General features: G+C 49.5%; 1 protein-coding gene across 1 annotated transcript; it reads right to left on the bottom strand.

Annotated features, from left to right (window-relative positions):
* Positions 1-2,118: 2,118 nt before the first annotated feature.
* On the bottom strand, positions 2,119-4,058 carry LOC136480655 (tyrosine decarboxylase 1-like). The gene is made up of 2 exons (XM_066478136.1): positions 3,193-4,058; positions 2,119-2,789 (listed from the first exon to the last, which is right to left on the bottom strand). Exons 1-2 carry the CDS (start codon positions 4,007-4,009, stop codon positions 2,119-2,121), a joined length of 1,488 nt encoding a protein of 495 aa, XP_066334233.1. The 5' UTR covers positions 4,010-4,058.
* Between the last annotated feature and the right edge of the window lie 10,692 nt (positions 4,059-14,750).

Here is a 14,750-nt window from a genome sequence, read left to right on the forward strand (position 1 = left end):
CATCTACCTAACCAAGGGTCGGGGGTTTAGTCATTTGTTATTTCTAGCATATAGTTTATGGCTCACATAATGTACGAATTATTGGTTCCAAGACATGTCATGACGGGCGTGCTAGCTATAAGAATGGAACAGATCCAAGCAACTTCAGGCCCGGTTGCTCTTTATAAATCACTTGGTACTTTCTCCCACAACTGGAACCACCATGACTTTACGGGATTTTGTGAAATTATTTCATTCCTCGTATTAGTCTAATTATTTGCTTATGAAAAATAAGGTGATGATACATCAACTAACTTGGTTCTGCAGACCAAACACTACTGCAGAACAGCTGATCACTGCCAGGTTCAAAACCCCATCACTGTCGGAATTTGAACCGACAGTACCAAAGAAGTGATGTGCCGGTCCTATCACTACCGGTTTTTTATATTACCTTATTTTTCAAACCAAAAATGATAAGTTGGACAATGATAGATTACCTTATTTCTCAAACCCAACAATTTCTCTTTTAAAAAAAAACCTTTACGCTCATTACTGCAAAAAGGATTTGTAGCAACGCTCTCTTTTTTTTTGTAGGGGCGACTCTATATTGCGCCGCCCCAACAAATGCCTCCCAAATGAGCCGCCCCTACAAATTCATTTGTAGGGGCTGCTGGTGTTATGAGCCGCCCGTACAAATGGCCTGATTTGTAGGTATGAATAGGCGCTGAATAATAAAAATGAAGCACTAAAATTTGAATTTTTCAAATGACATCGGATGGAGAAATGACAAAAATAAAAGTTGTAGATCTCAAAAAGTTATGAAACTTTGTTGTTTACAACTTTTTCATTTGAAATTATTTAGTACTTCAAAATGCTGTTTGAAATTTAAATTTGAAATTGTTGAAGAACTCTGATTTCTCTTTTTAATCTCTGACTAAAACTTATAACTAGTCTTTCTCCCTCGTACTAACTTCAAATTTGATGATTTGTTTTTCTAAAATTTTCTAAAATCATGCCATATCAATTTGTTGTGTTTTAACCGCTATTATTTTATCCATCTTTTCATATCACTGTGTTTTACCTATTTGAATTTTGAATTTCTAAAAAATAACAACTTCAAACGTCATTTTGAAACATTCAATGATTTCTGCTAAAAATTCATGAACATAAAAGTTGTAGAACTTATCAAGATCTATAACTTTTATTTTGGTCATTTTTTCATCCGATAAAGTTGTCACGGGTTCAAACCCCACGGTCACTTGTAGGTGCTCCCCAGATTAAGAAAATTGCTATTTTTTTTACCTGGATTCGAGAATTTTTAGAAATAACCATCCCTACAAATCGGATTTGTAGAGCGGCTTACGATTTGTAGCAACAGGATGGTAGGGCGGTTTGCCAACCACCTCTACAAATCCCCTTGAACTGCCCCTACGAATCCCTTGCAACGTAGTGGCTACTCTCCACGAACATGCTTGCTTACCCAAGTCTACGAAAGCCTCTTTTTTCGAAAGACTCGAGCATAGCTAAATGACACACCATTCCTACTCAATCTAACATTGCTCCCGTGTCATCATAACAAGCTATATATATTTCTCTTCGTTCACAGCAAAATTGTGAACCTGCATAACAGACTATACCATTATATTACTCTCGTCGAGCTGGATCATCTCGTTTGGAGTCCGGATGAGGAAAATACACTTCTTTGGGAGACTGATGTAGCAAAATAGGTCTGGCCAAATTTCAGAATTAGATAGGCTGGATACGTGGGTTAAACCGGCCAAGCAGGTTTCAAAATCCGGCCACGGAGGATTTTCTGCACTAGGCCACCTGGGCATGCCTAGCCTTCGCAAAAACCAGTCAGACCTATTTTTCTGTAGATTCTCTGATTGAGTTGAATCTAACTTAATGGAAAATTGTGCAATCCCAACGGAAAACTTTAAGATTACGCTTGGTAGATGTTGTGGTCCGGAATTTTTTATAGGTTCCAGACTGATTAATATATAGTACTCCCTCTATTCCATGTTACTACATGTTTTGACTTTACATTTAGATTTGCATAATGTCCATATATATAGTGAAAATATTATATTAAATAAAAAGCCAAAAACGTCGGAAGTAGTGCGTTGCATGCACTACCCCTCATGAGCCCCCAACCAATTCATTAGCCTTCTCCTTGAGAAGCTCCCACACGTCCCGGACATGGCGCATCTCGGTCATGGCCCCGCCAACGGCGAGCCGGATGACGAACTTGCCGTCCATGACGAAGTGCGTCATGAACGCCCGCCCACTCGCATTCACAGCAGCAAGGAGCTGGTTGTTAAGACCATCCACCGCGTCATCATCGATCCCGAGCCGCGGGCGGAGACGGAAGCACACCAGCGAGAAGTTCCTCGGCACCACGACTTCGAAGCGCTCGTCCGCCACCACTGCGAGCTCGAACCACTCGGCCATCCGAACATGCCTCCGGATGTAGCTGCGCATGCCCGCCGCTCCATAGCGCCGCAGCACCACCCAGAGCTTGATGGCGCGGAAGCGTCGTGACAGTGCGATCTGCCAGTCCTTGTAGTCGATGGTTGACACATCACCGCCGCTGCCGACGTTCTTGAGGTACTCCGGGTCAGTGGACAGTGCGCTGGTGAGGGCGGTCGGGTCTGCCACCCAGAGGCAGCAGCAGTCCATGTTGGTGAGGAACCACTTGTGTGGGTTCATGCTCACCGAGTCCGCGAGCTCGGCGCCATCGAGGTGACACCTGAACTCTGGGCAAATCGCCGCGCTGCCGGCGTACGCGGCGTCGATGTGCAGCCACATTCCTGTTATTTGTTGGAAATATATATAGTTATAAGAATCATGTCTCTTGTCAGGTGACAGTCACTGAGTATCTATGAAATCGTTTCAACACTTGAGCTGTGGTCCATTTTAGTGCATACTCCCTCTCTCCCTAAAAAAGAGCTATTCTCGTTAACTTTGACCAAATATATTTAACAAAATATTAATATTTATAGTACATAATTAGTATCATTAGGTAGATTGTTAAATATAGTTTCATAATAATCTTATTTAAAAATATAAATATTGCACGTATTTTTTATAAACCTAGTTAAAATTAAGAAAGTTTGACCAGTACGATTTCCATAGCAACTCTTTTTTAAGGGACGGAGTGAGTACGTGCATCAATACGACCAGTGAACGCCTTACATGCATGACTGGACGTACCGTAACAGCGCGCCACCTGACCGAGCTCGCGGACTGGGTCAATGGCGCCGAGACCAGTCGTGCCGACGGTAGCGCACAGGTACAGAGGAACCAGTCCACGAGCGACGTCCTCCTCGACCGCTGCTCGGACAGTGTCCGCACTCAGGCCGTACCCGGACTCCGCAGTCGTGTGCAGGACACGGAAGTTCGCCGGAGGGATGCCGACGATCCTGGCACCCTTCTGGAAGGTGGCGTGGGTCTGGTCGGAGGCGTATACGACCATCCTAAGGATGGCAGCATGGCCGAGCCTGCTGATCGCACGGTCGCGCGCAGCGGCAAGGGTGCACACCACGGCCTCGCACGTGCTCCCGTGCAGCACGCCGCCGCCGCCTCGCGCGAAGCAGAATAGCTCCGGCAGTCCGAGGAGCCCGGCCATCCAGTCCACCACGACCTGCTCCAGCTCGGTGGCCACGGGCGACGCCTTCCACATGAATGGCACGACGTTGAGGCCGGCCGACAGCATCTCGCCGGCGAACCCCGCGCCGCTCGCGTTCGCTTGGAAGTAGGCGAAGAAGCTGGGGCTCTGCCAGTGCGTCAGCCCCGGGAGGACGTCCCGCTGCACGTCGTAAAGGATTCGGTCCATGGACTCGCCCGTCTCGGGCGCCGCGTCGGGGAAAACCTTGCGGATGGACCCTGGCTTGGCGTCGGGGGCCATGACCGGGTACCGCTCGATGTCGCGGTAGTAGCGGGCGAGGAAGTCGACCACGGCGGTCGATTCCTCGGCGAATGTATCCGGGTTTAGGGGGAAAAGGGCGTCGTCCAGTGGAAGGCTACCCATGGCCAAGTACACGAAATGAAAAGGAAACTAGCGGTTCACAGAAGCACCGGATGACTAATGCTGTGATTTGCTTTGGAAGCTTGGCTTCATTTTTGTTCATATATAAAGACCCCAGCATTATTAAGCCACGTAGACCACGAAGGAGCAATTAGGCCACGAAGACGACGGCACTAATGGTAGCAAACTACTCAGATCACGACCTCATGACTACGCAGTCCAACAGCTAGCACTATAAAAGGCAAAGATCCGATTTCCCAGAATTGATTGAGATCGGGATGCTCTACCAGATGGATGCATGACCACATTTTCCATGTGTCTGACACACTGAGCGTGTGTTTAGTTTAATTTCTGAAGGACGTGGAATGAGTTGAACTTATTCTACTTGGGTTGGGTCGGACCAATCTCATGTTTGGTTTGAGGGGTGGAGCCATTTCAATTTTTTGTTTGGTATGAGGGATTGAACGGGTCGGGATCCACGGTATTTTAACTCCGCTGGCTGCCACTAGGCGTGGGACCCAACTGTCAAGCACTCAACCATCTTCATCTACCTCCGGACGAGCAGGTCCCTGAGCCGTCCCCTTGCCCAGATGGAGGAGTGCCGTGCCATGCCACCAGAGGCCGAGCCACTAGTAGCCGAGCCCCGCCCCTATGAGGAGCACCGTGCCACCGGGCACTAGTAGCCGAGTCCCGCCCCGACGAGGAGCACCGTGCCACCAGGCACTAGTAGCCGAGTCCCGCCCCGACGAGGAGCACCGCGCCACCACCGGCTAAGCCTCGCCCCGACGGCAGCCCCGATGTTGGAGCGCCACGCCACCCGTGGCCGAGCCCCCGCCCTGACAGTGGCCCAGATGAAGAAAGTCGTCCGGCCTGGCACTCGTGCTCACGTGGCCTAGTCGAGCGCCCTCGCGCTCACACCTTCGTGGACAGAGGAAGAAGACGGAGGCAGACAAGCTTTCAACTGGGTTGGCATGGTTCCATCGTTTTGGAGAAACCTTATGAACCCGCATATTGGGAGAATATTCCCGTGTGGAACCAACCCAAACCTCTCGTCTCTCAATCCAAAATCCCTATAAATTGGGTCGAACCCATTCCTACCCAGATAAACCCTCAAACCAAATATAGCCTAAGACTTGGTTTGCGGTCTATTCGGAGAAAATCAAATATGGATCCGCATGGAAACGAACCCAGTAGTAGGCCACAAAGACAACGAAGACATTAAGGACTTGTTTGATAGGGTTCTAGATTCTTGTAGAAATATTTCAGATCCAGATTCTGAAGAAACATTTCAAGTGGTGAATTAAAATCACTTCGTGAAACCGTTTGGCAGTTAGGCTGGATTCTGCTTCCTAAACAAATGTTATTTAATAAAAAATCCATATAAAGTAAAATATGCTTCACAAAATCATGATTTTTTTATGGGCAAATAACAACATATATGCAGGCCATTTAAAAGTTGTTGCAGTAAAAAAGAATAAGGAAAAAAACAATCGCTAGTGCATACGGGGGAGAGTAGAATCGGAACCAGCGAAACCAGCCAACTCCCGTTTCTCTCCCGCAGGCAAAAAAAAAAAAAAAAAAAAAAAACCACGAAACGGGAGAAACGTTTCACGAGTGGAGCGTTTCGCGGATAGTGCGTTTGGCGCCGATTCTTCGGTTTCTAGCCAGAAACCGAATCGTTTCGCCCAGCCAAACGAGCCCTAAGGCATTCCCACAGGCCACAAAAGACAACGATGACAAAGAAACGAACCTAAGGAGGTCACGATCTCATTATAATATGGCATTCCCACAGCCCAATCAGATTGTGATGCTCTTGCTACCTGACGGATGCATGCATGGCCACAATTTCCACGTGCCTGAGTCTGAAAATCTGAGATTTTCATGGAGCTGCTCAAAAGGGCGGTTCGATGTTTACGTGACGTAAGTCCTAACTAACTTGCGAGTTGCAACTCTCGCCTCGCGACTAGACCTAGCACCACCGCTGCCACCTCCACCACCGCTGGCCCCCTCCCTTCCCCCTCTGCCATCTCGTAGGAGGGGGAGTGGTGATCCATCATTTTTCATAAGCTTTCTTGTAGATCGAGTCCTTAGTGTTAGGGTCTCTCCATGCAAAATTTCTTGATATTGGGGATTTATCTCCTCCTCCTCCTCTCCGGCGACGACGAGGAGCAGGTTGGATTCGTTTTTTCCATGGAAGCTCTAATGTAGATGTGGGCGAAAACTACGACATCAGCAACTTCTTTGGCAAAGATGATAGCGACGACTATGGCGTCAACAAATTCCTTGCGGATGGACCCTGACTTGGCGTCGGGGGCCATGACCGGGTACCGCTCGATGTCGTGGTAGTAGCGGGCGAGGAAGTCGACCACGGCGGTCGATTCCTCGGCGAATGTATCCGGGTTTAGGGAGAAAAGGGCGTCGTCCAGTGGAAGGCTACCCATGGCCAAGTACACGAAATGAAAAGGAAACTAGCGGTTCACAGAAGCACCGGATGACTAATGCTGTGATTTGCTTTGGAAGCTTGGCTTCATTTTGTTCATATATAAAGACCCCAGCATTATTAAGCCACGTAGACCACGAAGGAGCAAGTAGGCCACGAAGACGACGGCACTAATGGTAGCAAACTACTCAGATCACGACCTCATGACTACGCAGTCCAACAGCTAGCACTATAAAAGGCAAAGATCCGATTTCCCAGAATTGGTTGAGATCGGGATGCTCTACCAGATGGATGCATGACCACATTTTCCATGTGTCTGACACACTGAGCGTGTGTTTAGTTTAATTTCTGAAGGACGTGGAATGAGTTGAACCTATTCTAGTTGGGTTGGGTCGGACCCATCTCATGTTTGGTTTGAGGGGTGGAGCCATCACTACTAGAGAACAGACTTTAGAACGATGTCCCAATTTAGCATTAGCCTCGGTATTTTTTGTCCCCGGGACTAAAGGACCTTTAGTCCCGGTTGGTAATACCAACCGGGACTAAAAGTTCCTTTACTTCCGGTTGGAGCCACCAACCGGAACTAAAAAGTCTTCCAACCTTTAGTCCCGGTTGGTAATACCAACCCGGACTAAAGGTATACCCTTTAGTCCCGGTTGGTAACACCAACCGGGACTAAAGGTCCCCCGATGGGTTAGTTCAAAAGGAAAGCATCCCATCCATTGTTAGATGTGTTGTGTAGGTGGGGTGGTAAGCTCCGCGTGAGGCAGTGCATGAGGTCTTGGGTTCGAATCTCACGGGACGCAGCGATGGGAGACATTATTTTTTTTTAAGCTGGGAGGATCTTTAGTCCCGGTTGTAGCAAACCGGGACTAAAGGTCCCACCTTTAATCTCGGATTCATAGTCCCGGTTGGGAAACCGGGACAAAAGCCCTTTTCCGACCGGGACAAAAGCCACGTTGTGTAGTAGTGCATTTCAATTTTTTGTTTGGTATGAGGGATTGAGCGGGTCGGGATCCACGGTATTTTAACTCCGCTAGCTGCTACTAGCCGTGGGACCCAACTGTCAGGCACTCAACCATCTTCTTCTACCTCCCGACGAGCAGGTCCCCGAGCCGCCCCCTTGCCCAGATGGAGGAGTGCCGTGCCATGCCACCAGAGGCCGAGCCACTAGTAGCCAAGCCCCGCCCTGATGAGGAGCACCGTGCCACCAGGCACTAGTAGCCGAGTCCCGCCCCGACGAAGAGCGCCGTGCCACCCGGCACTAGTAGCCGAGTCCCGCCCCGACGAGGAGCACCGCGCCACCACCGGCTAAGCCTCGCCCCGACGGCAGCCCCGATGTTGGAGTGCCATGCCACCGGTGGCCGAGCCCCTGCCCCGACAGTGGCCCAGATGAAGAAAGTCGTCCGGCCTAGCACCCGTGCTCACGTGGCCTAGTCGAGCACCCTCGCGCTCACACCTTCACGGACAGAGGAAGAAGACGGAGGCAGACAAGCTTTCAACTGGGTTGGCATGGTTCCATCGTTTTGGAGAAACCTTATGAACCCGCATATTGGGAGAATAATCCCGTGTGGAACCAACCCAAACCTTTCGTCTCTCAATCCAAAATCCCTATAAATTGGGTCGAACCCATTTCTACCCAGATAAACCCTCAAACCAAATATAGCCTAAGACTTGGTTTGGGGTCTATTCTGATCGGATCTGCCGAAAATCAAATATGGATCCGCATGGAAACGAACCCAGTAGTAGGCCACAAAGACAACGATGACATTAAGGGCGTGTTTGATAGGGTTCTAGATTCATGTAGAAATGTTTCAGATCCAGATTCTGAAGAAACATTTCAAGTGGTGAATTAAAATCACTTCGTGAAACCGTTTGGCAGTTAGGCTGGATTCTGTTTCCTAAACAAATGTTATTTAATAAAAAATCCATATAAAATAAAATATGCTTCACAAAATCATGATTTTTTTATGGGCAATAACAACATATATGCAAGCCATTTAAAAGTTGTTGCAGTAAAAAAAGAATAAGGAAAAAACAATCGCTAGTGCATACGGGGAAGAGTAGAATCGGAACCAGCGAAACCAGCCAACTCCCGTTTCTCTCCCGCAGGCAAAAAACCACGAAACGGGAGAAACGTTTCACGAGTGGAGCGTTTCGCGGATAGTGCGTTTGGCGCCGATTCTTCGGTTTCTAGCCAGAAACCGAATCGTTTCGCCGAGCCAAACGAGCCCTAAGGCATTCCCACAGGCCACAAAAGACAACGATGACAAAGAAACGAACCTAAGCAGGTCACGATCTCATTATAATATGGCATTCCCACAGCCCAATCAGATTGTGATGCTCTTGCTACCTGATGGATGCATGTATGGCCACAATTTCCACGTGCCTGAGTCTGAAAATCTGAGATTTTCATGGAGCTGCTCAAAAGGCCGGTTCGATGTTTACGTGACGTAAGTCCTAACTAACTTGCGAGTTGCGACTCTCGCCTCGCGACTAGACCTAGCGCCACCGCTGCTGCCTCCACCACCGCTGGCTCCCCTCCCTTCCCCCTCTGCCATCTCGTAGGAGGGGGAGTGGTGATCCATCATTTTTAATAAGCTTTCTAGTAGATCGAGTCCTTAGTGTTAGGGTCTCTCCATGCCAAGTTTCTTGATATTGGGGATTTATCTCCTCCTCCTCCTCTCCGGCGACGACGAGGAGCTGGTTGGATTCGTTTTCTCCATGGAAGCTCTAATGAAGATGAGGGCGAAAACTACGACGTCAGCAACTTCTTTGGCAAAAGATGATAGCGACGACTATGGCGTCAACAAATTCCTTGGCATGACGACATGAAGACTTTTTTTCCGAACAACGACATCAAGGCAGAGATGATGTCACCATGATTTTATCCGGTCTCTTCTCTATTTTGTTTTGGTTAGATCTGACCACGATAAAGTGCTAGGGAGAGTAAGTTTCAGATCAGTCTTCCTCATTCTTCGGTGGCAGAAAGAAGAAGAAGGAAGACACAACAAAGAAGTTTCTCAATTCCACCGACAGGAATGTTGACCATCGTTCGTTAGGCATCTGTTCTCAAGCCTTTTGCCGAGTGTTTGCCTACGCAGTCATCCATACAAAGTGTCATATAGGTTTGAATTTGAGATTTGAAGCTATTCACAACGTGGATACAATATTGTTGAATTTCAGTTTCTAGATATACGTAGTGTATTCTAGAGTGTTTGTAATGTGATGATGTACCTAACTATTATCTAATATAATTCTTATTTCATCTAAAAAAAGACTGTTTATGTGACGATGACTCGCATGCATATTCCATGTAAGTGGGATTGTTACCCTTACGAGAAAGAAACAATAATAGTGCACGAGCGTAGAACTGCTGCAACCATGCATCGAGGCGCATATGTACATAAAACTTTGGGGGCACTTCCACAATCACACGTGGATGTGTCCCATGCTATGCAGAGTTGCACACTGAGAACATCGCATGGACAAAAAACTTTGGGGCCACTTGTTGCACACAACTACCATTTTTTGCTTTTTTGTTTTTCCACGTAAAACTGTCATAAGTGAACATGAATTGTAACACGTAAAACTTGGATTCAAAACGTGGATGTGTCCCTTTTGTGTTTCCTGGCTCATCACATGGATTGGTGACATGGCCGTGGCGGCGGAGCGTCCGGCCACGTGGAGTGGGGGTGGCTGACCCCACCAGTAAGCCCCTGGGGCCCAGGCCTTGCTGGTCGAACTCCTAGTGCTTCACATTTTCATGTTTTCGACATTTTTCCCGCACTCAAAATAATTCTCAAGTACACTTGGAGAATTCCATTAGTTTAAAACCACATTTTCCATTTTTATGTTGATTTTCCTTTGATTCTCTGTATTGTTGATGGATAAAATAAGCATTTAATAACCATCAACAATAATGACCAACCATGCCGCCACAATAGTGACCCCACATAGGCACTTCCTTCTAACACGGGTCCTTTATTCTAACACCACTTCCTCCTTTTTCATAGGCCAATATGACTTAGGTCTATAAAGATACTAGCTCAGCGGCACTTTGAATACCCAATCTACATAAATAATTTAATAGTCAACAGTTAAAGTGAAAACTGCAAAGCAATGTTTGAGAGCAATTGTAGGATTACTTACTTCAATGTCATTGTGACATCCAAACTCAGCAACATCACCATTATAATCAACCACAACTGGATCTCTGCTTTCGCATAGGAGGGTTTTCGAGCCATTTTGATGCCACCTCATTCTTCTCCTCCTCCATCATCGGTGCATGGTTTAGGGGTGGTGGAACCCAACACTTGAACCCCATGTATGGAACCGTGCCCCACAACTTAGTAAAATGAAGGAAGCTGACGTCAACCATCTCAGGGCCATCAATCCACTAGAAGAAATAGCACCTCTGTCAATCCTATGATTGTTAATACCACAGTGAATAGCACGTGATGGGATAAACATCAAGACAAAATTAATAGAGTCTATCTATCCAACGACCATGTGTTTTATATAGTTTCAACACATGAATTTTTTTGCACCATAGAATTAAGATCCAACAGCCTCCGTCCTTCTTCTACCTTCAGCCTTCTTCTACCTCCAGACAATCACAAGATCACATATCCACATATCACAAGAAACAATTTTTTTCTATGCAAGGACAAAAAAAAAGAAAGGTTCCATGTGTTTTTGTGGGGGGTACAACCCCGGATACCCACGACAGACCACATGGGCTGCGCCCCCAGGGGCGGCCCAGCCCACAAGACGAAGCCTTGCGGGGCACGACTCTGCTCGGCGCCTTCCGCAAGACATGGGGAAGATATCCTGAAGATGCTACCGTGATCTGTTAGGATACGTATGATCCCATGATGCTTGTAATCTGTTATTACTTTCCAGTTATCTCTCAGATCTAACCGACTTGTAACCCTACCCCCGGACTATATAAGGCGGGCAGGGACCCCCTCCAAAATCACGGCATATCATACGATAGCTAATACAAACCAACAGACCACAGGAGTAAGGTATTACGTCATACTGACGGCTTGAACCTGTATAACTCGTGTGTCTCTGTTGCCTTCTTATTCTTGATCACGCGCTCCTCTGCTGATCAATCTATCTTCGTGGAATACCCCTCGGAGGACTGCCGACGATATTCTGTCGACAGTTGGCGTGCCAGGTAGGGGTGTGCGTGTTGTTTCCTTGTCGAACAAGATGGCTTTTTGGAGAGGCTCTTCGTCCCTCCCGCAGCCCGGCCAGAGCTTCACGGTCGAATCCATCTCATGGGTCATCAATGCTGACGGAGTCGGAGAACTCCTTGAGCAGGTGCAGATCCGTTCTGCGCCGACCACCCCCGCTCCCGCGACTGCAGATCCGATCTTAGAACCACTTTCGAGGTCGCCTTCATCGACAACTCGCCGCCCGCTTCCTCGCTACTAGAGGAGGCAGATCAACAACGACGATCTGATCGTATCCATCGATCGGGTCGGTCTGAAGCTCACCGATTGCCTCTCCATCGCCGAATCGGCTCTAGACACTATGGTTCAGCGCCGACCACCCTACCGTACGCATCTGTCGGAAGCCGCTCGGCAAACTCCGGGGGTTACGGCCCTGCCTTACGGGCTCGACAACACCGCCGCTACATACCAACACGCCCTCAGGGGCAAATTCGTCGACTAGGTGGGGGATATCCATCCTCTTGCCGATCAGCTCCTGCCAATAGTCAACATGCTGCATGCAAGCCGAGGCCCCGGGGCATCCCTCCAAACCATCCTGGAGGAGAATCCAGACTCCGAGTCCCAGGGCTCCACCGAGACCCTCGCCGAAACCTTCACCAAGCAACCCCCTCTCCTGCCTTTCCGGGGTGGCGCGATCTTCAACGTCAGCATCGACACCCCTCCGGAATGGCGAAACCAATGAGGAACGCGCCGCTCGTGAAAACAGGAACGTCAACCGCGTGCAGTGCCGCGAAAATGAGCGCGCCCTTGTGATGGCCGAGGCTGCTCGCGACAACCAATTTGACTCACAAGGAAGGCCACTCCATCGCAACCTCGACGAAGATTTTCTCCGCGTTGACGGTCACGACGTCTTCAAGACTCCAAGCGCCAATTTGGCGGTGGCCGCCAACAAACTCGCCCGCCTCCCACAGACGCCCGAGCTCGCCAAGGTCGCCGCTATGCTTAAAGCGGCACACTGTCAAGTCAATGAGACCTGATAGGATCAAAGACCTTTGTGCTCCACCAGCACCATTCGTTGATCAGCTGTGCCTAGATCCAATCGCCGCCCTAGTCAAAGCCGTTTCACCGACCAGTCACTACCTCTCCATGGGGAGCCGGGGGCCACCGAGCCGAGCATCATCGCCAGCACAACCAGGAGGTCGAACAGGACGCTCGAGTGCACCTTAGTAACCTTCGGGATGCACGACGGCGTATCGAGCAGCGTCGCTTCAGCCACCATGAAGATGAAGTACGCCGCCGCTAGGAGTACGAGCGAGAGTATGGTTATCTAGACTCAGCTCTGGAGCCGATCGCCGCCGGCAACATTGCAGACAATGGCGCCGTCAACCCAGAAGGCCCCCCAGCTTTCACCAGGGCACTCCGAACACTCTAGTGGCCCCGTGGTTTTAAAATCACCGGGGTCGAGCCCTATGAGGGAAGGATGAACCCAACTTAGTGGCTGCAGGCTTACACCACTGCTGTCCGCGCCGCTGGAGGAGACACCAACGTCATGGCAAATTATCTCCCCGTCATGCTCATGCCAGCCGCCATGAGCTTGGCCCGGATTACATCAGATCTTGGGAAGAGCTGAAGAAATTCTTCATTGACAATTACATGGCTACATGTACGCGGCCGGGCACCAAGCACGATCTCAACCGCATCACTCAAAAGCCATCCGAGCTCCTCCGCAGCTACATCAGACGCTTTTCCAAGATGAGGAATTCTATCCCCAACATCACGGAAGCTGAGGTCATCACCGCCTTTGTCCAGGGACTTCATCACCGCGAGCTCCATTCCAAGTTCAACCGCAAGCCACCTACAGGTATCGGCGAGATGATCGTGACCGCCAACCAGTACGCTGACGTGGAGGAAGATGAAGTATGTTTCAACGAAGACGCGGGCACAAATCGCCCGCCTCACCGCTATGATGACCGCCCTGACAACCGGCGCCACAACGACCGCCGCTATGATGAATGAAGTTTCCACTGGGACATCGGCCATGATCGGCCAGAAGGATCCAAGCCAAGTCAGAATCGCCGCCGCCGGCCAGACCACTTTGTCGATAACGTCAATGAGATGCGCGCCAAGCGCAACTACAACGAGCAGTACAAGAAGATCCTCGATGGCCCATGCCCCCTCCACAAGAACGCCAAACACAAGATGAAAGACTGTCTCAGTTTAGCCAAGGAGTTCCAAGACCAAAAGCTAGACGACGACACCAACGGTGGGAACGGAGGCCGCCGACCACTTGGGGGCAATGGCAATGCTTTCTAGGACCATGATAAGGTGGTCGCCTCCATCTTCGGCGGCCTCGCCTCTACCGAGAGTAGAAGAGAACGAAAGCTCGCCGCCCGATGAGTGCTCGTTGTAGCATCAGAGGAAACCACCGCCAACCCCAGCTATCGCCCATGGTCAGAGGTCCCCATCACTTTCACCAGGGCCGACCAGTGGGCGGACATACCCTACACAGGGCGTTTCCCCCTCATCCTCGATGCAACTATCCAGAAGGTGCTCTTCAGAAAAGTCCTTGTTGATGGTGGCAATGCTTTGAACTTACTCTTCGCCGGGTCTCTAAGGAAGTTGGGCCTCACGATAACAGATCTCACACCTTCGGACTCCTCCTTTTGGGTGTGGTACCTGGCAGGGCATCCAGACCACTTGGAGAAATCACTCTGCCAGTACAGTTCGGCACGGCAAGCAATTACCGCATCGAGCATATCAACTTCTACGTCGCCAACTTTGACACCGCCTACCACGCCATACTTGGTCGGCTAGCTCTGGCCAAGTTCATGGTCGTGCCGCACTACGCATACCTGGCGATGAAGATGCCTTCGCATGCAGGAGTCCTGTCTCTGTGGGCCAACCTCTCTGTTGCCTAAGCCTACGAGACGGAGAGTCCTGCTCTCGCTGAAGCCACCGACCTCTCCATCTAGATGGCTAGCGTGGTCGCTGAAGCCAAGATGGTGCCTGCCGATGACATGGAGATCCTAGAGCTGGAACTTCCTCACGCCTCCGCCAAGTCCAAGGAAGTCAAGGAGGTCGGCCTTGGCCTCGATGACCCCTCCAAGACTGTGAAGATTGG

The sequence above is a fragment of the Miscanthus floridulus genome, chromosome 9 (assembly GCF_019320115.1).
Source record: "Miscanthus floridulus cultivar M001 chromosome 9, ASM1932011v1, whole genome shotgun sequence".
NCBI lineage: Eukaryota > Viridiplantae > Streptophyta > Magnoliopsida > Poales > Poaceae > Miscanthus > Miscanthus floridulus.

Coding starts and splice junctions, on each gene's coding strand:
- LOC136480655 (XM_066478136.1), bottom strand. CDS start 4,009: ATGGGTAGCCTTCCACTGGACGACGCCCTTTTCCCCCTAAACCCGGAT. Junction 2,790..3,192: donor TCAGGTGGCGCGCTGTTACG/GTACGTCCAGTC, acceptor AACAAATAACAG/GAATGTGGCTGCACATCGAC.